This window comes from Gavia stellata, chromosome 3 (genome assembly GCF_030936135.1).
Source record: "Gavia stellata isolate bGavSte3 chromosome 3, bGavSte3.hap2, whole genome shotgun sequence".
Lineage (NCBI taxonomy): Eukaryota > Metazoa > Chordata > Aves > Gaviiformes > Gaviidae > Gavia > Gavia stellata.
In genome coordinates this window covers 92,915,818-92,940,625 of record NC_082596.1, presented here as the reverse complement: position 1 = coordinate 92,940,625, position 24,808 = coordinate 92,915,818, and the positions used below count along the sequence as shown (strand labels likewise).

At 37.0% G+C, this 24,808-nt stretch overlaps 1 protein-coding gene across 1 annotated transcript in view; it reads right to left on the bottom strand.

Annotated features, from left to right (window-relative positions):
- EXOC2 (exocyst complex component 2) overlaps positions 1-24,808 on the bottom strand; it is a 124,265-nt gene that overhangs the window by 9,489 nt on the left and 89,968 nt on the right. Inside the window, exon 24 of the mRNA XM_059836331.1 lies at positions 693-748. Coding sequence (XP_059692314.1) covers positions 693-748 — 56 coding nt within the window. The remainder of the gene's footprint in view (positions 1-692; positions 749-24,808) is intronic.

Sequence of the window (24,808 nt, the reverse complement as noted above, 5' to 3'; positions counted from 1 at the left end):
AATCTGGTAACACTCTTGATGATGAGCAGGAAGGAGTATGTAGAACAGAGACTATAGAGAATTCCTGCATATTATCACAAAAGGCCAAATAACTGCAGCTCTGCAAGGATATTATTTTAATAATAATATTTTAATATGCACTCCCTATCATAAGCCATTACCTACCTAAGTATTTTAAACACAATTTGTACTGTACAGAGACTATAAAACTTTCTGGTTTTAGGTTTCCACTTTTTTCCTCAGGTAAATTATGACACATATTGCCTTCTCACTCCGAGTGGCATACATTGAACATTTCTTCCAAAGCGAAGCACAAGCTCATTTTCATATGTTGTGGAAAATAAAGTTAAATCAGAGAAAGTGAGCATCATCTCTCTCTCTCTCTCTCTCTCTCTTTAATCTGCATGAAAAGGGAAGAATTCAGCTTTAAACTTTGGCTTTCCTCTTCATCAGATAGTGGAAACAAAAAGGTGTAATGGAGTGTTACTGAGGATAAACAGGAACTGTTCATCTCCTCCTGCCCTTAAAAAAGCTAGCAGTTACATACTTGGTTGGCTAAACCTAACCCAAAACACTTACATCTATAATGAAGACACTTCAACAGAGCTACAATTTTCAGGATTTACCACGCAAAGTACACTGAAATTATTCATATGAATGTAAGCATGAAACAATCTGAAGTTTTTTCTCACCTCTGCATGCACAGCAATGATATTCACTAATGCTTCTTTCAAATAGTTTCTGACACCTGAAACAAAACAAACAAGATAATTAATTACTTTCATTCCATTGTCTCAACAAAGCCATAATATTCTACTGTTCAATACTGTACTTTTTCTTTTCATTCTTGTACTAGCACTTTTGCAACCAGAGGCAGAAAGAGAAAGTTCCATAGCCACACCACTGGTCTATTTCCTTTTTCAAATCAAATGGAGAAAGGCACATTTCCTTACAGCAAAAGGTTAAAAAAGCCAGCAGGTTCCTGTTTCAGTATTCTTCTTCTCTGGCAACCCAATTTCACCAACTTTGCAAGTTAATAAAAACCTAGCATTATTAAAAAATAAATTCTGGATGTCTTGCTAGAATACACATACTATGGCACAGAACAAGCACTACAGCTCGATAAGTTCTAAAGAAGCAGAGAAGACAAGGGATTTTGTTTGTACAAGAGTCTGCAAGATCTTATTACTTTACCAGCTTCTCTGACTGTAAATTATTATTATAGACAGAAATAGCAGGGACTCTTGTTTCTCTGAAAGCGGTTCAGAAGATATTACTCATGGCAGTTTATAGGAGATGTCATGCCTTAGTAGAAATTTCCTCTTGGGGAGGGTGAAGAAGTCAAATAAGCATTTTATTTACCAAGCATATGAAATGTTTGTCAATTTTTACTAAAAAGGAAATCCTAACCAGAAGGACATCCAGCAGGGTATGCTTCAGTTAGGACAGGCTCTTAGTCACCTACGCTGCTGGAATCCTGCAGTAACTTCCCAGACTTGGACTCTAGCTGTTGAAGATCTAAACCAGGCAAAAATCTAAAAATCTCTCCATTTGCTTTTCTGGGCACTTTACTTTGTAGGCAAAGGCAAATTAGAAAGCATTTAACTCATTAAAGTATGCATAAATGTTGGAAGTGCAACACAAAGTAATGAGAGAGGGTTACCAATCCACAGGACCTCAACTTCTGATTTCAATTACTCTAGCATGAATCAGAGAAAGTCCAATGACCCCATTACTCCCTTCGGTATATTCAATTGACGCTAAAAAAATCAAAATTGTGGACAAAGACTGGTGAGACCACACAGCTCAGAGACCACAATGTGATTATGGCTGCTGTTATAAAAATTACAAAGTGAACCTTTAATCAGTTCATCTTACTTGCTCCACCTTTCCTCAGATAACAGCGATACAGCAACTTAATCCTGCTATGAAAAATAGCTTTAAAAGGAGTTACCCGAGATCAACAAAATGAGTTATTCTATTGGAGAATCGAGTTGTGTCTCACAACTGCCATTATCAGTTGTGCTCATTTTTTTAATCACTGGTCCCACAACTTGCCTCAAGATCTATAAAGGAGACACTTGTTGTTTCTTACTTAGACAATTATGGACAAACATTTTATGAGTAGAACGAAAGGATGACAGGACCCCCTTGCGTGAGGTACGAACACATATCGCCTGCGTCTACACTGTGCGATGCGATGCAGCCTGGAGTTTAGATTGGAGGGTGCTTCCCGGAGGGCATCATGGGTCTCCTGTTGGAAGCAAGGGTGCTTGGGGGAAAGCAGAGGGAGAGGTGTTGAACTGTTATTCCAACGTGCAGTCAGGATGTAGCTCAGCTCTGCACCCAGGCCTGCGTATCAAGACAGTCTCTGTTTCAAAAGTTCATAGTGAAGAGGCAAGTGTCAAAGAAGATATTACTGCTCTCACTAAAAGCAGTTTAGTTTCTGAACATAAAAGAATCAAGACCTTTTTAGAAGGAACGTTCTATTTTCTCTCTGGAAGAGATGCACATAACTGAAAAAGGTAAAGAAAAATACAAGCCTTTCCCCACACATTCCAAAACATCTCTTAACGCCTTGTCTCACTATCTTCATTCTTTTCCTTGAAAAATCTCAGTCACTCTTTCCATTTAAACTAAACCAACGACAAGTCAAACAGCATACTATACTAGGTTGCAAGCTTATAGATTCTTGTTATCTTAGTGATTTTTTGCAACAAGGAAGGAAGGGAGGGAGGAATAGAGCAATACCAGAAATTTTATGAAACTGACTTTTTTCTCCTCCCCTGTAACCTGCAAAACAAAGTAAGAATGCTACATGCCGCCACTTGAACCACACCAAAAGATCACAGGTGTATGTGGAAATGCAACACCCCCTTCCTTTTTCCTCTTCTACTGTCTTCCTTCTACTTCACTCTGCCCCAGTTTAAATCCTCTTCAGGCTTCAGATCACAGAGGACAAAATTTGTATCATGTCCCACAACTAAATACAGCTTGACCAGGCACCGAATGGTGGTAGGCAAATCACATCAAGAGATACCGGGCAAATTTGGGAGCTGGTTTGCAGTTAACCTCAGTGTGCAAAGTGTTGATTTTGGTCTGCAAACCTATGCGGTATTCAGCTTTTGACTGCCTACTGGCCTCACCTTGTGACAGTAGGATCTTTCATGTGGAAACTGTGTTTTTTTACTTTTGCACAAACGCCACCCAAGTATAAGACTTTGATGGTCTCCCTTCTCTGTGGACCTGAGCAGCACCAGAGCATGTTCATTAGTCAATCAAAATTTCACTCAGGACCTAAGCAGCATTTCTTTGCCCCAACTGATTGTTCTCTAATGAAGCATCTCACTCAAAGCCTGGTGCAGCTGGGGAGCCATAATGAAAGTACAGAGAGGGGGCTGCTATGTCCAACAGAGAGGGCAGGTACATGTCCTGCAGAGGGAAGGCCAGCTGGCTGAGCTGGGTCGAGGTGTTATCAAGAAGGCAAGTGAAAAGCTGGAAAGTACAGAGACCAAAGCAGGTGGGTTGTGTAAGAGGGCAATGTGGTTCTCCAAGGAAGGATCCTCATTTCCCACCCATCCCACCTACGCTCCTAAGGTAGCATGCCTCTTTTCATGCGTTCATGCAACGTGGGTCAGGATAGGAGCTGCTAATTCTGTCTGCTGCTGGTGAGAGCACACAAATTAAACAGCTTTTGACTGTGCTAGTAAAAGTTGCCTATCAGCTATGTCTGCAGAAACCTTCCATAACATATTTCTTAAAAGAGTCAGTCACTGAGTTACTGTAACCAGGTACTGTTAATTTTTCTCCAAGCATGAAATACTGATGTCAGCAACATTAGCAGCAGGTGTTAAATATTATTGTCTGGTGGTGCACAGCTAAGACAGAAGACATAAATGACCATTTTATAACTGAAGAATTCAGAATGAATTGACTAAATGGAACTGAGATGGAACCTGTGGTAAAAATGAAGTGACAATAGTTTAGTATTGCATATTGCTAGCCCATCCCAGCTGTACGATAAAATTGTTAATTTAAACCTCAGTGAAAGGGCATAAGCAGACATATTTTATCTTGCATCCTGGTAACACATACCAGGACAAATGGGTGAACTGAAAACTTAAAGGAGATTATTTCTTGCAATCCCAGTAGCACTAATTAGGTTTTCCTGACCTCTCATAGCAGGTACAGTCCTGCTATGACTGCAGGATCCGAGGGCTCAGCACAAGCTTGAGTATTTCCTCAGTTTCTTAAGACAGGTTTTGCAATTTAAGAGCAGATAATTCAGCACAAACTGTGCAAAGCTATGCAGTTTAGAGACAGTCCGTGTATATGAAACTGTAGTTGCCTTAACCGCAGCATCTAATAGTCTAAAAGACCTTGTCTTGGTAAGCTAAACAAACCAAAAATGGAAAGAAAAACGCAGTTGTGCTCCAAAAATGCCAGTAAGTGGAACCAGACAGGGAGAGAAGGGAGAACTAGTTAAGCTCAATAAAAATACTGGCACAAGAAAGAAAGGTATAAGTGAATTGACCATCAGTAAACTTAGGCTGGAAATTAAAGGTAACCATGTAACAGATTTGCTTTGACTATGCTATTAAATATGTGGTGTTGTGACAACCACTGCTGTCGGGGAGCCAGTTTCCTATCATAAATAGAGCATAAGTAAAAAGGGTATTTCCCCCCAAGCCCTTCTTTTTTTCTTATTTGTGAAGGATTTTCATTTTTGCAAGTGGAGACACAGCCAAACATATCTGAATGTCAGGACCTGAAGGCATAGTTAATAACTGTACTATATTTTGAAAAATTACAATTAAAAAATATCCAATTTCTGATTTATATCACTGCACTGTTTGTGGCAGGCTTTGTTGAAGCAAAGTATTACTTTTCTGGAGTATGACTCACTGGAAATACAAGCAGTGGCATCTAACTGTGAATTTGTTGTGAAATTCATTTCAAAATGAAAAAATTCTGTCTAGAATAGAATTTTTGTGCAGCTTTCTCGATGACTGTTCAGCAGCCCACGCAATTATAGTTTTTGGGACACCATGCTGCCAGTCCTATTATACAGCACTGAAAGCTAATGCACCATATAACTGTAGGTTGCAACTATTGGGCTAATCAAGTGAAACATAACATTCTTAAGTCTAAAATACCTCTTATTTAGCATACTGAAGCACAAATACAATGCCTTTCCATAGCTTCTGACAGAAAGTCTCAACAAGCCCTTGCAACTTCTCTCAGGAAAATGTTATTATTCTGTTACAGCATAAATGCATTCCACTCCCACGCTATTCTTAACACCGAAGACTCTGACTTGCTGGAATTCTAGCTGCCACTAACAAAGCCCCAGAACTGCTCTAAAGAAAAATGGATGGGAAGACTTAAGACAAAAATGAAGGGCAGTTTCAGCCATCAACTATCACAATAGCTGACAAACTTTAAAATAGCACCTTCCAATTTTGGGCCCCCCACTGTACTTTTTACTGGTGAAACATCTAACAAGATTATCCATTAAATTTAATCTCCAGTTTACACCACCTATTAATTTTTTTTTTTTTTTTCCAAATTAAATCTGTAAGAAACTCTACATTTACAGGCAATTTTAAGAATATTGTAAAACTGTAGCAAGGATGTCTGTGTGAACTATGGGAAAAGCAGAAGGGAAAAAGATTTGTGGTTCTGAGGAGTAACAGAAACTAAACTTCTAGCTTGCCAATGCAGGAGTCATTCAGGAGATCTTCAGATGGTGTAGTGCTACCAGTTGTCCCACATGTAGTTCTCAGAGCTATGTTTCCCCCAAGTACTTAGATGACAGCATTCTACTATGAAACCTCCAAAGTGACTGAATAAGCATGCAAAAGCTGGAACTGCAATACCATATGCGTAATTTTAAGATGCAAAGAGGCTACAAAAACTTGCATGTACAAATACAGCAAGAGTTGTACACACAGTAAAACTGAACTTAGCAGGATGCTTTCTGTGCCAGAAGCTAGCTCAGGTCTTCAAATGTTCCCAGTCCTTCTAGAGTAACTTGATAGAGAGAGAGGATATGAGCGTCAAACATTTTTACATCTTCTGCAGACTCAAGAGTTCAAAGAATGAACTGAAGTTCAGCTAGGACAACTGAAACACACAGGAAATTTTAACCCAGGCAGCTCGGGTTTGACATACTTTTAACTCTTGTGAGATTGGAACCTCATTTGAGACTGACAACTGGGAAGCTAACCTTGCCGCTGCCTCTTGCTGAACAAGCCTTTCAGCTTGCCTGTTGTGCAAAAAGGAGGAGGGAAGGGTAAAAGCACATAACTGTTTAGAAAAAGTAGGTGGTGTCAGCAGGTACCTCTCTCTGCTCATCAGCAGTAAACCACACCAGACAGGAGGATGACAGGCTATGAAGGGTCAAAAGAAAAAAACGTTCTGAGGCAAATGTACAGTCAAATAAAAATCAGGCAGGAATATTAAAAGCTTCTGTTCTTCTGTGGAGGAGTTAGAAAAGCCATCCACAGGAAGTTCTACAGTTTGACAGCTGCCACTCAATACTGGGTGTTTTTGTTTTGGGGTTTTTTTTCCCCCTTTGCTTTTCAAAAAAAAAGAAAAAAGAAAAAAAAGAGAGGGATTCACCAAAGAGGAATGAATGGTTCTTTGTACGCTGACCAAGCTACCGGTCCTGTTTCAAGACTGAGTTGACTAGCTTATTAGAAACCTAAGCTCTGAGGGACTGAAACAGAAATGAGTCTTGGGTAGGCACAGAGCCATCAATTTAGGAAACAGTAACAGAGACCATTCTGGCCTCTGTAGGAGGCCAGTACTTGCATGGGCAAGCAACTGCTGCTGGTGGTAGCAATGTTTCTTAAAGCCTCTGAAAAGAGAGCACTAAATTTGTTGGCCTTGAGGCTCGAACATGACTTGGTAGAGCTAGCAAAATTGACGCCCGGGAGTCTGAAATTTCGAATTTTAAACCCATCCAACTGTATGCAATATTTTTACAATTTATTGTTCTGTTTGGTGAATTATGCCAGTACCAGTCAATCAGTCTAAAAAACTTTTGCCTGATTACTTTTTAATAAAAACTTACCTCAAAAATAACAAAAGACAGAATTTGGCAATCCGAAGAGATTAGTATTTTTCATACGTAGCTGCACAGCACTGACTCCTAGACATTTCATTTGCTTATGCTGATAGACAATTTAGGAATAACAACCCGTAAAGGAGGATAAGTGGAAAAAAATCATGATTTCAACTGCTCTGTTCTAAGGAAGGCACCTGCTTTTTAAATTATTTGATATATATGCTTTACAATTACATTACACTCATTGACAGATTTAACTGAATCTACATTCAGCAATGTTCATCTCCAAGCTTCAGATATATAGTACCAAACTTTACAGCAAGTCACACACAAAGTGTTTTGAACTGTATGTCAGTTAAGCTCCTGCAGCTCTTCTTTAAGTTTTTAATCTGCTATATGAAACTACTGGGAAAAAAAACCTGCACATATCTACTGCAAGTCGTTAATCAGTGCTGTGTAGTGCACATTAAAAAAGAAACTAATGAATGGTATCCACAAAGCCATGTAACTTCTTTAAACAGTCTGATTTTAACTGTTAAATTTCCTCTAGGTTCTGGCAGCATCGCAGCTGAAGCAATAGCAGTATTTAGCAACTGCTTTAACTACAATTATTTTAGCATGATTTCCAGTATGGTCAGGACATTTTTTCCACCATGAAACTCATGTTACAAAAGCAGTACTAAGGGGTAGCAGGACACCCTGTGGGATAGCAGCCTATTATTTGTACTTCTACAGCTCTTGGAAAGGCGGTGTACTGCACAGCACAGTCCAAGTGAGCACCGTCCTGCCCTGTGTAGCCTTCTGGGGGATTTCAAGGTTAGATGGATGCCTCCCGACAAGCCAAGTTGCCCGACTGCCCGACACATACCACAGAATTTCACTTTTCAGTCTAACCTAACCCATAACTTCCGACTAAAATCAAGTAATCTCTTTTTGAAAACTAAAAATACAAACAGGTAAGACAGAATGGGTGGGAGGGGGAAGAGGCACTAAAAAGTGAAACATTGTCTGAGGTTGCAGCAGGTCAGCAGAGTAGTCAGCGCTGTCCGCAAGCGGAAGTTGCTAGAAGAATTTTAAAAAAAATCTGTGCGGACATGCCTTGGTACACAAATTTTAATTTAAGAGATCTACAGAATAGCTCTAAGCTTCCCATACTTATGGATGACTTCTAGAGCATGATGAAGCTCTATCTACCAACTAGCTTATCCCAAGAAATGAACAAGAGGCAGCACAGACTAAAAGTGAAAATTAAAATGAACAATATTTTTATTTTTCATATGCAGCATTCCAAATAAACATGATTTATAATATACTTTACATGTAAAATACTTCTGAGACTCAGGCTACAGAACTATGAAATATGTATAGCAAAAATTGTTTTATATTATGTTGGTATCGTGAAGCTATTTGAAATAAATTTATTTATTGACTCTTTCAGAGCACTTAACTTGGATTTGGAAAAAAAAAGATATACAAGCAATTTGGATTTAGAATTAAGTGCCCAGGATGACATGAAAGAAGAGGCTGGCATCTGCTACCCGTGAGGTCCAAGAACATGCCTTAGGCTACATGAAATGCATTTGAATCAAGGTGGTGTCCCCCAAAACTATTTAGAAATCTGACATTTATAGTTAGGGAAAATTTTATGTGACTGACACTCTGTTTAATTCAAACGTAAGAATCAACTGAAATAATTAAAATTCCATTATGAATGAAAACTTTGTATGTTTCTAGAACAAACTGTATTTGCTTCATTAGAAAATGCCCTAAATTATTTAATGTTTCTGGTAAAAAAAAAAAGCTAGCCAGTATTTGCAATTACTATAGTGAGTGCAATACCTCCTTTAGAAAAGTAGCGTTTTCATTTCCAAGAAGCCTGTACCTTTCAAGATAGTCTCCTAACTGTGGAATAGACAGAAACCTAACTTGTTTGCAGACATGAGCCTTTCATGAACTACAGCACTGGTACATGAGTATGTCATGCTATTTTACTGAAGCGCCCCCACCCACACAGTGATATCATCTAACCTGACACCCCGCAGATGTATAAAAAAAAAAGTAAAAAAAAAGAGTAGAGATGTGACTTGGAATTTCCCCATGGACATAACAAAGCAGCTCACCTCTACTCTTTACAATACACAGGTTTCTCCCTTCAAAGACAGTTGATAGGAAATCAGCTTCAAATACCGGTACTACCAATGGCCTGTTTTCTAAATTAAGGTAGCTAGACAAGCCTGTTTGTTTCTTCCTAATTACTAAAAATGTATTTACTATCAGGCTTTATTATTTGTCTGGATAAAAACATTTTTAGAAAACTGTTTCTACGATGCTAAGAGCACAACACTTATATCTGGCAGTACCTCTAAATAATAAAAGAACTCCACCAGGTCATAACATTTACCACCACTTTATTTATTATATTCCCTCCTCATTTTGACTCTCAAATAATTTTCAAAATGATTTTTAAAAAGCTAATAATTAGTAGCTGTCAAAAACCAAACAACGAGCAGTGCAAAGAATGGCTTTCAGTTAGTTATTGCTTCTCCTTTGCCCAAAGAAAGAAATATGGACACCACCTCTTAGAGAATTAAATGGACATCATCACGTTCAGTAAATTCCTTACTTCACAATAAGATTTATGCAGTCTGACTAGTAACACTATTTTTACTACCTCCAAACATGATTATATATATTTTAAAAAATATGTGCATAGTACATTAACAAATAAATACAGCCCCATGTAAAAAAAAATCCAAACATGATTATATATATTTTAAAAAATATGTGCATAGTACATTAACAAATAAATACAGCCCCATGTAAAAAAAGGGTGAAGTTGGAAGAAAGTAATTATTTAAAACCAGTCTAGAACCGAAGACACAATTACAACATTCACAGGCTTTTATGGATTTGTATGATACACCTGAACCAACTGAAATGTCATACAGCTGCTCCAATGTTACTAAAGCAGAAAAAACCACTTGCAGACAATGACTCCAGAACCTCATTTGAATTTAACTAAGGGTGTAAAATTTTTCACTAGGCCACTTCCTGCTATTGCTGGAAACATTCCCTCCTTTAAACAGAGATGGATTTCAAGGTACTGTACTTAGTGTTGTTTTGAGAGTACATTCAGAAGAAAATGTGAACGTGTAGGCAAACTGGAAACTCTCTGGAGAGATTACCCACTTATTTAACCACATTTCCTGTTTTTTAACCCGTTTGTCCTAAGTCAGTCCTTAGACTACTGACAAAAATAGATACAATTGTGCTATAAATAGCTCATTAGCAGGTCTTTCTTGGTAAAACTGAAAATGTTTTGATAACTTTATTTTTCTTACTAGCTCCATACTAATTAAACTGTGAATCAGATTAATGTTTCCTTGAAATTCTTCTCTGCATAGCTCATGGTAATTATAAATATACAGCACCTTAGGAATCAGAGACAGACTCGTAAGAACTAATAGTGATCTAAAAAATAGCTATCAATAATTGAAATTTAATGAAGAAATTACTGGTAATCTATGTGGGAAAGTGCTTTTACAAAGCGCAGTTCTGACGCAAGGAAGGACAGAGCCTGCTCAGAACCTAGCTAAATATTTTGAGATCTGAAGGCCAGCGCGCTATGTCTTTGAATTAATTGCTTTGCTCTTATTTTCAGCCATGACACTATGTTGATGTAACACTGTGAATGTCACTTGAAGGACTTGACACAAGTAGCCACAAAACTACTTTCCAAAAACATTAAACAAAGGTTTTCAAGACTCACGTTACTTGTAGTTTTTGAACTATTTTAATTCAAGCAATAGAAATTATGTCATGGTGTTCAAAGAAGCTGGAAGTTTCTGTGTTTCATCTGGCTTGGAGTAGCAAGAACTCTAAAGACTGCTAATACTGTAATTAATACCTTTGTCTATGCATGAACTTCAGTCTACAAGAGGAGAACACCAAAAGAGAATAATACTTGTTCTGTGCCCCTGTGCATAGCCCAAACTAAGATGTCTTTAAAGAAGCTGCTGAGGCTGTTCTGAACTTTCTGCTACTCTATCCAAACTGCCAGAAGGATCTGAGGGACAGCTGAAGAAGTATGCAATCCAAATACTTGCTGTTTTCTGATCCTTACCACACACATTAAAATCCACTGCTTCTTGGAACAGAATATAATTTGCTTTATCATTAAGATGATAAGGAGCAAAACCTGTAAAGGCCTAAGACTACAACAGGAAATGCAAAGCCCAGAGGTGTTTCACTTGGGAAGAACAGATGTTTGCTAGCATCTAATACTTAAAAGATGTGCAGGTAGCTGAAGGCCAGTTTGATATAGGTGCATTTTATGAGGAGAGTTTCTTAAGAGATGGATTTACTTTCATTTCTTCCATCAAACACCGTAACAGAAAGTGTAAAGGGCCTTTTACCAAGCCAGACCTGAAGGTCATGAGCAAAGGATGCTCCATACCATACTAAGAATTGAACCATAAAGACTCAAAATTACTTGAATTATTGCAGAATAAGCCAAATTAATCTGGTAACAAGAAGTGTAAATGGCAAAAGGAAAAAATATCAAAACCCTCTAAACCAAACCAAAAAGCCTACGCACTAGTTTAAAAAAAAAACACCACCTACTTCAGAGCTTATGGACATCCATACCTCTTCATCTAAGCATACACAGGCATCAGCTCACCCAAATCACCACTTGTAAACAAGTTGTTGTTGTCATTTAAGTACTAATGACATTGGCACAGTTACAACCATTAAACAGTGCTTTACATGCACAGTTGCTCCATCAACGTGTGGCTCTAACCCACTAATGCAAACTTGAGACAGAATAAGAATAAAAACACTTCACAGCCAACAGTGTGCTGCCCTACAGATTTAGCAGCACTTAAAAAATCTTACCATTTCTACTTCAGTATTAACAGTGCTGGGGCTGTTGAGTCTTTTTTTGATTGACTTTAAGTGGTTATATATGTGTTTGACTTAAGGGGAAACCCAACAGTATCAAATAATCACAACTATCCGATACTTAAAGGAGCTGGTTTGAGGTAGATCAAAAAAATTGCACTACAAGAAAAGACATTTCACCCAACTACAACATAATATATATTATCCAAAACAAAGCCATTGTTCTCCCTGAGTGGGAAAAATAGATTCTGCAGAATGAAATTTATATGCAAGATTCTTAGATATAACAAACCCTCCTTTCTTGACTTGAAAATTAATATATCTAAGCATGCCTCAGTACTACCTGAACTTTTTCTACCAGCAATCCATTAGCTGTAGAATGGCTTCCTAAGCAAATACTGCTTCATTCTGCCCAAGGAAATTTTCTTAAAAATTTAACAAATTCCCTCCTTCTGCCCCCCATAATTTTCAGCATATAATAGTTGTAGCATTTATATATATAAGTTCTATTATTACTAAATTTCCACTAAGAACAATTTTAATGCTGAAGGATTTTCATTTGATAAAGCAGAGTGTTAATAACTAACATGTAAGGTGTTGAAAAAAATCAACAGGGCACACGTCCCTGGTATGACTAGGTTCCCACTGATTTTCGCAGTTTGTAAGGCAGGACTGAGATCCTTCTGTGGGAATCCAGGATATTTGGCAGAGTGGGAACTTAATGGCTGTTTTCTGGCCACGGAACATTCTTAAGTTTCCAACGTCCGTGAGCAAGAGAAACACTGAGGCAAGACACAATATTGCATATGAGAGGACAGACTGCTTAGTAGATATATATTGGACATATTTTCAAAAAAGCCATCTGCATCAACAGTTTTCTCATGAAATAAAGTTAGAGCATGCTGACCAGGAAACTGCTCTGCTGCTTAAAAGCTCTCTTCAGGGCTTTTTTCAGATTTAAGAAAAATAGAGAAACTCTGGAACAGAGCAGCTGGTGAGTGGTGGACATACTAAAGTACCATCATCTTGTAAAACCAGTACCTACGTTCTTTTGAAGCCTGGTACTCATATCGTTTCCAGTACTATACCCTGTTTGTCATTTACCCTAAAGCATTTTCCAAATTCTTCACAAGTGAGCCACTTAAGGAAAAAAGAAACCAATTGTACCCCTTCACAATTTTGACATAGACTTCCAAAAGCCTGAGTGTGATAAGTCATCATATTTGGTGGTCCTTGCCAAACCCAGACATATCTCTCACTTTACAGATGTGCAGGTTAATAATGCCCAGTCACATGTCCAGCGGTGTCAGCGGGGGTCAAAGTCAGCAACACAGACTAAGCCCTCCACACTGTCCCCAGATATCCCAATACAGGAGGATTTATGTAATGGCAAGAAGCATAAATTCAAAAATATTTGTTTCATAGATAAAAGAGGGTAGCTATATGCACCATAAAGATACAGAATGACCAATTCAATGAGAAAAGCAAGTCACTTCGTTAATTGTAAGGTATACTAAAAATCAACATCTCTATCAAAACTGAGAACAGTTGAATCCAAAAATCTCAAGGAGTTATTTCCTTTCATTAACACAAACCAAGCATAGTCTGCAAGAATATTCATTTATTTCTTTCCAACACATCATTTTTAAGGCACCCTGAAGGTGTCCTTTCATGATTTTATAAAACCTGAAATTATTAAAACCTTTCAAAACAGAGAGTCACTCAGGAAACTGTGTGTTCTTCTCATAATTCCTGAAGTCACTGGCACTGTAATAATAGCCTGTCATATGCAAAATGACAGCAAATTCATAATGAAGAATGGGCTTAGAGATATACTATGTTTATGAATTTACTTTGGTTGTCACTCAAATATTATTATTATTACAAGAAACAAGAAAACTGAAGCCAAGCGATCCGAAAAAGACCAATTTCACAAAGAAAGTATTTGTAACAATACAGAAACTAGTAATTTTAGTGTCCAGTGATGTCCTGCATCTGTCTAACCTTCAAGCTACAGAAAAAACCCGCTTAAGTTACCACTGAAACACGGCCTGCGTTTATTACAGTTACTTAAGACAGACGTATTAAGTAAAAGAAGAGGTAAACATGGCAAAAGGAAGTAGTGCATGGACTTCTTAAGATTCTTTTTGCTCAAAGCACCGCTTTTAAAGTTTCTTACTTAAAAGAAAAAAGATTACTAGCAGCAATAAGATAAACAATTTTCTTGTTTTTTATGGTATAGTTTTGTTAGTACAATTAATTTTTTTTTTTTAAAGTTGCTATTTCTATTGAATTATATCAGAAACACAATGGTAACAAGGAGGAGGCACAGATATAACATAAAAAACCCAGTACTTTTGGAACCTGATTCTGCAAATGTCTGTGAATGCTCTTAAGTCAAAAAATGCAAGCAGTCACCACACTGAAAGAAACCACAGGACTGGCTGTTGGGGTTGTTTGTTTTTTTTTTTTACATACTTTCTTCCAAATTGCTTTGTGTACCATTTGTGGATACACGGAATTTTTATTTGTCCTTAGTAACTAAATTCAGCAAATTGGCAACCAAATCAAAGCCAGGGTATTAGCTTACAAGCAAACACTAATAAGTAGCAGTATTTTGTAGGCATGGTGGCAGTATAGAGTCATGGGAAAGATCTGACCGAGGAAAGGGATCTTGGTTACAGATCTGGTAGATTCTTTGGAAGACATAGAAGATGGTCACGCTCTGCTTCATTTCATCAAATTCTCAAATTTGAGTTCTATGGTAAAATCCAGGTTTTTTTCCCCACAGACTTGGTAACTTGTGATGACCTTGAAGAGGTAGTCATCATTTTGACTTTCAAGCCAGTCCTTGCTTCTACCAATGTACGTATTTAAAACTGCACCATGTACTGCAGTCAAATGCATGTAGATCAGCAAATCAGTAATAACTACTCACAAAAGCATACCTTAAATTTATGGCAAAAGAGTAATAAACTGAATTTCATGTAGAATTTTATTTATCTGTCTGTTTAAGTAAGCAGTGAGTTGGAACCAGAACACAGCAGCTTTTAGAGATGTTACTGCAGTAAAAAAAAACAAAACAAAAAACCAAAAAAACCCCAACAACCAACCAAAAACCCCGAAAACCCAACAACCGAACCAAAACAAAACCCCTTACTGCCCTCTACCCCGCTAGGCAAAAGACAAAATGAGAAAAACTGTTGCAAGGCACATACAGTATTCAGTGAGACTGCACATTTATCCTATTTATTAGAGTGAAGGTGAGAACTTGCACTGGCTTCCAGTGTTACTATTTCATAATTTTTCACTTCCAAGTTTCACTCAATCCCTACAGCATTTTGAAAAGGGCACAGATTTGAAATGAAGAATGTCTTTGCATGACCTGAACAATAGATCCTTAAAAATTGTTCAACTCCAAAATTAACATTTGGAAGCTATCTGGACTCAGGAGTGACCCACAATAACTGGAAAGCTTAAGCTTTTTCACAGTTCAAAGGAAAGGCTTTCAATAATTTTGAATTACTTCAACTGCTGAACAAGTCCAACACTATAATTTCATCCACACACAAATAAAGTTTAAGTGTTTCATTAAATTTAAATTGCTGTTCGTCATGTAAAGAAATTTTAAGCTAATTAAATGCTTTTTATTACAATGGATCTGCTGTACTGTTAGAAGTCTATCATATTTTCCCACTTAAAAAGTAAGAGTTCAAGGGCTTGATAACTTGGCTACAGAGAGAACATGCTCCAGGCTGAGTTTTGTATAGAAATTTTGTATAGAAAGCTGAGACTTTTTGTTACACTAAAATTTTCAACTTAAAAACACGCACACACCCCTGGGCAGAAAGTGTTACTGAAGCACCAGGCAGACAGCTATTCGCCCACTCTGCTAGTTTAGGTGTTCAGTGGCAAGGTACATCTTGGAGATTGTGTTTTCATCAGTGTTTTTAAAGTGTTAGTTCACTACAGCATCTTTAACTACTGCACACATTCAGGGATTAGAAAATAATTGTTTTTATCACTCCTCTTTCATCTTGGATTCAGTATTGTTTTATGATTGACCATAAATCCCTTATGCAACATTTCAAGCCATAACCAAGAATGTGAACTGACGAGTGGGTTTACTAAGGGCATCAAAGCTTTTGGACCTCCCCTGCTGAGTCACCTGGGGCAAACCCAGGTATTTTCAGATGATTCTCTGCATCTGCACAGGTGGTACAGAAGGTACTGTAATGCTGTATTTTGTATGGCCCTTGAAGTGTCCCCACCACAAGACACTAAGCACCTTTATCAGGGGAGAACACACTGTTATGGATTGTTTCTAACTAGTACCTACATGCTAAAGGTAACAAGACAAAACCATTCTCTAAGCACAACAGTATGAATTATAGGAACCATATAGGCAGCTCCCTGCAGAGACAAGTCTGGCATTTTTGATACAGCTGAGTTTACTTAGACCAACAGCAAAATTTAACTTGGGACTTCCCATTTAAATAACACACACAAAACTCTGATGCTTTATAACTTGAGCTGGAGGACTATGACATAGCTACAAACAGCAGCAGACAAACCTCTACTACAGATCAACCATTAGCCTTAAATGAGAGCCACAGTCACCTATGAGTAGGTAACAACAACACACTAAATTTTCCCAAATATTAATCATAATCTGTAAATGCTTCTTGACCTCACAGTACTCCCATGCACACTCTGTCTTCTGAAACTGCGATTATGAACTCAGTATGATCTAATAAACTCTTCCTCAGTTCAAAGTTCCACAGTTTCTACGACATATCGGTTTGCCTTGTACCCAACTTTTAAAATGGATGCCGTGATTTCCATGGGGATCCTGTCTGCAGCACTAACAACCTCAAAACAGGAAATGTAATTAAATGCATTAGCCAATAAAATATGAAAAATGCAACCGCTCCAAGAGAGCAAATCCATTTAAATATAAAATAAAAAGAGATAACCCTGAGAATACATTTAATCTCTCAGCATATAGATGCTCTATACGAAAAAATTAGTTCTGTCGGTACAGAAGGCTAAGACCCATACACTAATTGACAGCCATACCACAGCAGTGCAAGCAGGAATGCCTTTGGAATCTGGCTAGAGACTGCCAAAGGGACTTTAAAACAGTTCTGGGTACAGGAAGAGAGCAGTCCCAAGATCTTTTAGCAGAAAACATTACCCAACTGGATATTACGCTGAACTGATGACAAGTTTACCAGGTAAAGATCAAACTGGCCTTTGAAATGCCAAACTGGAGACAAGTGTGGTACAACTTCCTACAACTGGCTAGACAACAAAAGAGACTTCTGAGTTGTCAGGCATGGCTTATAAGTAAATCCTCTGGAGTTGTGATAACTATAATCTCATTTAGGTATTAGAGTGAATTCTAATACCACCAGTTAGAAAGGGTACATGAACACACACAATTCTTAAGCTACAACAAGACTAGCATACAGTCTGACCAAGGAATCACAGCAAGACTTCTTTTTAGAGATACAAGGCTTTTGCACTCATGTTCTTCCCACCCCTCAAGCAATATAAATGAAGCCTGTCTTAGGTCTTTAGACTTTTCAGATGAGGAAGACTTTTTTCCCCTATCATATTATTTCCCTTTTTAAAATACAACCTGCTTTAAATAGGCAATTTACAAATCTGCTGACCACTTAAATTTGCAGTTTGAAAAGAATGCAGGTTTTCCAACTTCTAATGAAAAATACTGAAGATAAAATGTTTTTGGAGCTTAACTCCTGCAGCTTAATAGTCTTTAGCAAAGCATGGACAGAAATGCCACAAGGTATCGCAGGAAGGGGTTTGACAGGTAAAGCCAAAAGAGAAGCTGGGAGAGATATGGATGACAGTTTAGGAAACAACTACTGGTAGGCTTAATAGCAGAAAACGCTATAAAGCAGAACTGTGAGTGAAGGCAGACATGTGCAAAGGAGGAAGAAATGTAAGAAATAAAATAGTTAAGTTTCAGGTCAACTATTTCTGCATACTTGCATATGTGAAGTCTAGAGTCTGCTGAGACCAGCCAACAAGAAACTCAATTCAAAATTAGCATCAGAAAATCTTGCATGCAAGAAGCACGCAGAAGCACAAGAAAACGTCTAATAAAGTCTACATGCAAGTGCAACTCAGTATGTGGCAGGTAGGGACCGGAAAAATGCAACATCTCTCCAGTACAGTTTCTACTGTCAGAAATTAAAGATAACCTGTCAGCTGAAGCTACAGGAAGCTGGAGAAACAGTTCCTCCTCCTGTTCTCGTCTTTTGCAACTGTTTCCAAGGACAGAGAGGGTACAATGTCCATTCCATTTCACCAGCTAGAATGATCCTTAAAGTTTGTAATTCAGACACCAATGCAATATGTTAAAGAAATCTCACTGTTGTCAGAAGTGAGAAATGTAATGAAACCTGAATGTCTGGAAGTGAAATTGAAGAAAAATCCGAGGTTAAAATCAAGTTACACAAATGAAGGTATTTCGAAATGTGCAGCGAAATTTGTATTTTATATTTCAAGCAGCAAATTTTTCTTTTTTACAAAATGAATTGAAAGGCTACAATATGATAACCCCTGACTACGAAATACTCGTACATGATTCTGCTCTGCGAAGAATTATGTGTAGTAAACCAAATGCAAGAACTGCAGTTATGCAACACATGGATTGTTACACTTACTGGTTGAACAGGTCATTTAAGGATGTTGAATTCAACTCATCCTAACAAAAATTTGATTGTTGATACAGAACATAGTTAATACTTCCTTACTATAATGACAAAATATCAGTTTGCTAATGTATGTGGCAAATGTAGTTAGTTTGAATGAAAAATAGCATATTTTAACTGAAGTACTTAAAGAGTACTATGTATAAGAACACTCCAGTGTTTCAAAAAGTTTCTCCAGCAAAGGCACAACACACCAGCACAGATACACAGCTGTTTCTTCAAGTGCTGATTCCCTTTTGTGCAGCCCTATGTTTATGTGGTCTCCTCTTTTTTTATTTTTTTTTTTGGCCTTCACATGTCCCAGATGAGCTTGCTGCAGCTCAGTTCTTCTAGGATGTAGAAGAGAGACCCAGCTATACTTTACACTTACCTGCCGGAAAGAAGAAAAAAAAAAAATCATTTTACCGCTGCCAACTGCTAGCAGTTAAAGATAAGCTGCCTTTTCAGTAGCTAATGTTGTCACTCTCACCAACGCTGAACCCTCTGTGCACTCTAAACTGCAACCTAAGAAACACTGCAAAAAATGAAACACAATGGCATACAATGCAAGAATGCGCAGGCTGTAAGACACATAAGGCTTCAGCCTGTACTCTCTCATTCTACTCCAGTAGCTAGAAGAAAATAACTAGCTAGTTGAATATATCTGTGACTGTGTCACAAACAGTTAAATAACTTTCATTTTGTAACAAAAAAAGCACAACTGAGAAGTCCTTTAGAAACTTTATCTGCCAATGCAGAACACTTATTTTTAATATTATGGCATTTACTTCTTAAATGCAATAGAACCGCAAAAGCATCATTCTTTTCTTCCTGTTCACATACAAAGACTAACTGGCACATTATATCCCTGCATCAAAATAGCAGAATTTGGCCTTACTAAAGCATAAAAAGACAAAATTCCTAAACACAGGACATCAACAGTTCGAGATCTGTTGGAGTTAAAAATCTTCTACATCTAAGTAAGAAAGATAATTCTGAAGCCATCTATTTGAAGTGTTAGAAGAAATCTAAAGGGTTACAGAGATTTCAAACTGAACTATTTTGCACATTTCAGTCAAAAAGTAATTGCCTATTTCTCAAAAAAATAAAGATTTCTACTATATCCAAATGTTTTTAAGATGCAAATGCACTTGTCATCTTTCATGTAAGCAGGGTGCTGGTGCCCCAAATTAAACAAAAGAAGAAAAGTTAGGGTTGACAAGTGTATCACTGTGTAACTACAAATTAAATATGCCTTTTGATATTTCATTTTTAACTGTTGAGTACCTTTTCATCAGGCTATTGCCATTAGAAGTTTTTTTATGAGATTTTTAAATTAGACAAATAACAGATAAGAAATGTGACAAGTATATAAAATCTGATTTAGTAGATCTGATGCACTTAATCTTTTACTATGAGTGGCATTTGATATATTTGAAATGTTTCAAACAATGCTCCCTTAACATGCCAAATAAGAAGAAATTCAGATTTAACTCTGCTATATTGAATTTATGCCAAGTACAGAATGAATATCTAAAAAACACAAACAATCAACTTTCAGTTGAAAGTGCGAAATCACCTGAAGCTTTCAATGCAATGTGAAATTTTAAATAGTACAAAAAAACACCCCTACCCAGTATCTGACACCACCAGTGAAACACAGAAGATACATATTGTTAAAAGATTGTTAGACTACTCTCTGCAACTCTGTATCCCTATATGCTGTGAACTTTGAGTGAATGTTGGCTAGACTGTACAGCAGCCAGCATTTCAATAACAATTTATGGAGGGAAATCACCATATCTGAATTCCTCAGAAAAATAAATGAACACCCACTTTTTATGTGGTAAACAAACCCACACTTACTATAGTCTCAAATTTATGTAGCTGTTGTATATGTAAACAAATAAAATACAATGAAACTTGCCACATTATTAAAAATAATTTGACATTTGCATGCAAAAGCTCACATTAATAATCTAAAAGATTTAATGCTTACATACTAAAACTACTTTTGCTTGTACTGCACAAACTTCAAGACACAGAAATCTTTTCTATCCAAATTCAGAGTAACACAACCACCTTGTTCACCCTCCAAAAGACTATAGGCTTGGAATCCAGAAAAGATCAGAGCCTCATTTTGTCAGGTGATTAAGACAAAATATATGCATTTAAAATAGAATTAAAAACCCCAGCAGAACACAACCTACTACCGAAAGAGAGAAGAATGAACACAAAAAACCTGGTACACTGAACTAGAAGATTGACCAGTATACATATACACACACAAAAAAATCTAGAAACATACTTGGCAGCTGATTAACATTATGTTTCCCATTATTCCTTTCATCTCTTTTAATTCTGTTAATATCATAGATTAAATTGCAACAATGTTTCAAACCAGAAAAAAGAACCAAACTAAATTTCATTGCTGCTGCATGTTAAAATTGAAGTCTTTGTTGTAAAGACTCAGAAGTCAACATTGAAATTAAAATGAAAATTTAAATGAAAGTTATTTATTAACAATAAATCCAATTAAGTTAATACTGCCTTCTAACACCAGCAGTCACACCTTAGATCAAAATAAAGGGGCAAATGTATAATTACATTGTGCACAAGTTCTGACATTCAGAACCTTCATATTGAAAAGAGCACGTATGTTGAAAAACTAAATAATAAAAGTTTTAACACATAGGCTAAATTAAAATTTGCCCCACACAATTGCCCTTCCTTATATTTAAAAGTGTAACAAAACCCATATGTATAAGTAATATCTGATAATTGCAGGACAATTGCCTAAGTGAGCAAGGCATATGCTTTTTCCACAGCAACAGAAACATGGTACAAAACTTTAATATTACGTATTTTTCAAAGCTTGCTCAAAAGGCAGGCTTCTCAGTTTCATTCTAATGTCTTCTTTAGAACTGTTCATTTATTACAGTTCTTCTCATTCTTCTATTTTCCCTTCTATTTCCCCATGAATTACATGATGCAAGGAAGTACTGTCCCCAGTACTTACAGACAGATGACTGCAAAGTTGCCAATGATAAATAGATTGTCAAGCTTTTTGGATAAGATTTTTCTGAATATTCTATACATTAAGACTTTCGGTAGTCAAAAATATACATGAATGTTCAAATTACAGGAGTCAAAGAAGGCATTTTAGAGATAAAAACAAAAATGCTTAAGTGCATTATTAACATGACATAGAAAACCCTGCAGAGACAGGGACAGAATCCTGCCTCTACTTTTATTTCCCTCCCAGATTATGCTTCACTCACTTCTCAAAACCTGTAAGAGCTGAGGATAGATTTTTGCCTGTAACAGCTCCACTTAATACAAAACCCAGTTTTGTCTCCAAAACAGCCTCCATTTCACGAAGCAAGTCAAGTGTACCCATGTGGGAAAAAATGTTATTATTTAAAGATTGGATTATACTTGATTGTCTTTGTGTAGTTTTTTCTGTACATAATTTTACTGACATTGAAAAGAAAGCAAACAAAAAACCAGAATGGAAAACAGAAAATTCTCCTACTGCATTGGTCTATATGGCTCAACAACAGAATTGGCAATACATACATGTAACTTCCGTACAGTAGATTTATACAGGTTTGAGTCATTTGGCCGATGTTGTAGACCTTGACTTTTGTAGCTTTGATTCTAAAAAAGAAACAACGTTGATGGCACTGGCAAGGCAAAACATTTAGGCCATTGTTTTGTTTCTCAGTGGTATTGCCTATACATAGCATGTAGCATTGCCTGTAGTGTTACTGTAAGTATATAGTAATATACACCTAACTTCTGCCATCTGTGCAAAGAAAGTGATCAGTAACATTAATAGGCTGTCATCCCTAGAGTACAAAAGTGCAAGATTGAGGGGATTTCTTCAGTTACACTGCAGCTTCTGGTAAGCTCGCTGATCTAGTGAGTATCAGACTTCTCTGCCCTTTTATTTGCACTTCAAGTCTTTCTCTTGTTTGTATAATCCCTTTCAATCCATTTCTGTGTCAATTCTATTTCTAAACCCTACCCTAATTTACGTTTCTACCTTGCTCATCCAGTCCTAGTTTCCCCCTTTGTTTCACCTTCGTTCCTTGCTTGATACCAGTCTTCATCACAAGCTTTTCGTTCCAGTCTGCTCCCTCCCTTGCAGTTACCTTCTTTTCTGCCAGCATTGGTATCCTCCCCATGAACAATTCCATCTACCCAAAAGCATTATCTTCCAGATAGTCCAGACCAGGTGTTCTCTGCATCTCATTCAGGCTTCCAGTTCCTTCATTCTGCTCAGTAACAGCAGGGGGAGCATCAAGAAAGGAATACTTGCTAGTGCTTGACCAGTACAATTGTTCAAAACACAGTTGTGGTCTTGGAGCTCTGGGCTGGAGTAGCAACACAGGACATCCATAATCAGAAATTCTTAATGTTATTCCTAACCAATTCCCAAGTATTTCATACTCACATTTTTCCAAAGTGTCCTTTGCAAAAGACATATCTGTGGCATCAACGTGCCCCCACTCTGGTCAAATTTTCCATCGCCAGATGGAATGCTTGAAAGTTTCAGACTGCATCAGGGATATTATTTGCCTTTTACCTTATCTTTTAAATATGGGCAAACTGATGTCTTTGCCCTCTTCTTTCCTTTCAAAAAAAAAAAACCCGAACTGTTCTTGTCAAAATTTGCCTTTTTACTATCACTAGTACTATTTGAAAGCTAATGCAGAAACATCATATAAAAAAACTTCATGTCAAACTATTACGTCTTTGTGATCAGGCATAGCTGTATCCACTAAGGAACATAAAGTAACTTCAATTATGCAACACTACACGTCACTGATAGTAGCACTCAGGAACACAACTGAGGCCTAAATGTTTTTGCCTTGCCAACACCATCAACTTTTTTCTTTTTTTAAAAATTAAGGCTACAAAAGTCAAGATCTAAACCAGGCAAATGACTCAAATCAAATATCTAAATTTTGCAGTCATAAAGATTACTGAAGAATAAATAATAATTTCTATTATACAAATAATTTTTTTTCTCCACAAATCAGTGTTTCAATCTTTAACAAATCCTTGAGTGAACTGCGTATTTGACTCAATGTGACCCACTCCCACTAATTTAGTTTAATAAAGTAGATACTTTTCATGCTGTACTTGGAGATGAACCGTAAAGTACAGTTTTGTTTGCTTTGGGTTTTTCTAACAGGAAAATGAAAAGATTGTATGTCTACTGCAGTATTAACTGCATCTTTCAGATTACATAAGGGTATATTTTCTCAACTATAATCTTGTACAATTTAATGTTGTTTGTAAATACTAGTTTATTGGAAAAAATCAATTATATGCTTACTGGGTGATTTTTTTTTTTTAATTAAATACTGGAAAAAGTCCAATTCTTATATGCTCCATGAAGAGGTGTGGTTTTTTTTTCCAGTCCTTTTCAATAATGAAGTTCATCTACCTCCTCCAAGAGGGAGGCTTTCCCAGTCACTTACTAATTTTATCTTCAAAGCACCAAGTATTTTCAGGGTCAACTAACCATTGCTATAAGGAGACAAACTGAAGGTACTCAAAGTTACTCTTTTATACCAATAAGCAACAGGGTACATTTGACAGAATTAATCAATCAGAAAGATAGTTCATCATGGTGGAGAAGAATGGAAGAAACAACTATATCTTCCTTCTTAACATGTCTAGCTTGGGGTTTAACAAAAAACCCAAACAACTTTTTTACTACTTCAGATTGGCACCTTTTGGCCAACACTGATATGTAACCCTGAAGAGGAGTGTCAAGTATTCACCACCTTCACTTTGATTTTTGCCAAAAAGTTGCAGAGAAGGTACGTAAAACCAACAATAAATTGGACAACAAGGAGACTAAGGCACACCTCTAATAGAATTTCAGTATTCCCTTTAAAACTAAAAAATACTACAGAATAATCCCAAAGGCAACGCGAGTTTAGTAAGTAGATCTGAATGCACTAGATCAAGAATTGAGCACATGAAAAGCTGACACAACAACTTCTTTCTCTGTCTTTGTTAGCTGGTGGGAATGCAAACATGCCAAGCAAAAACATACTTCAAACTTGATGAGATGTTCTGTATTATTCAGATA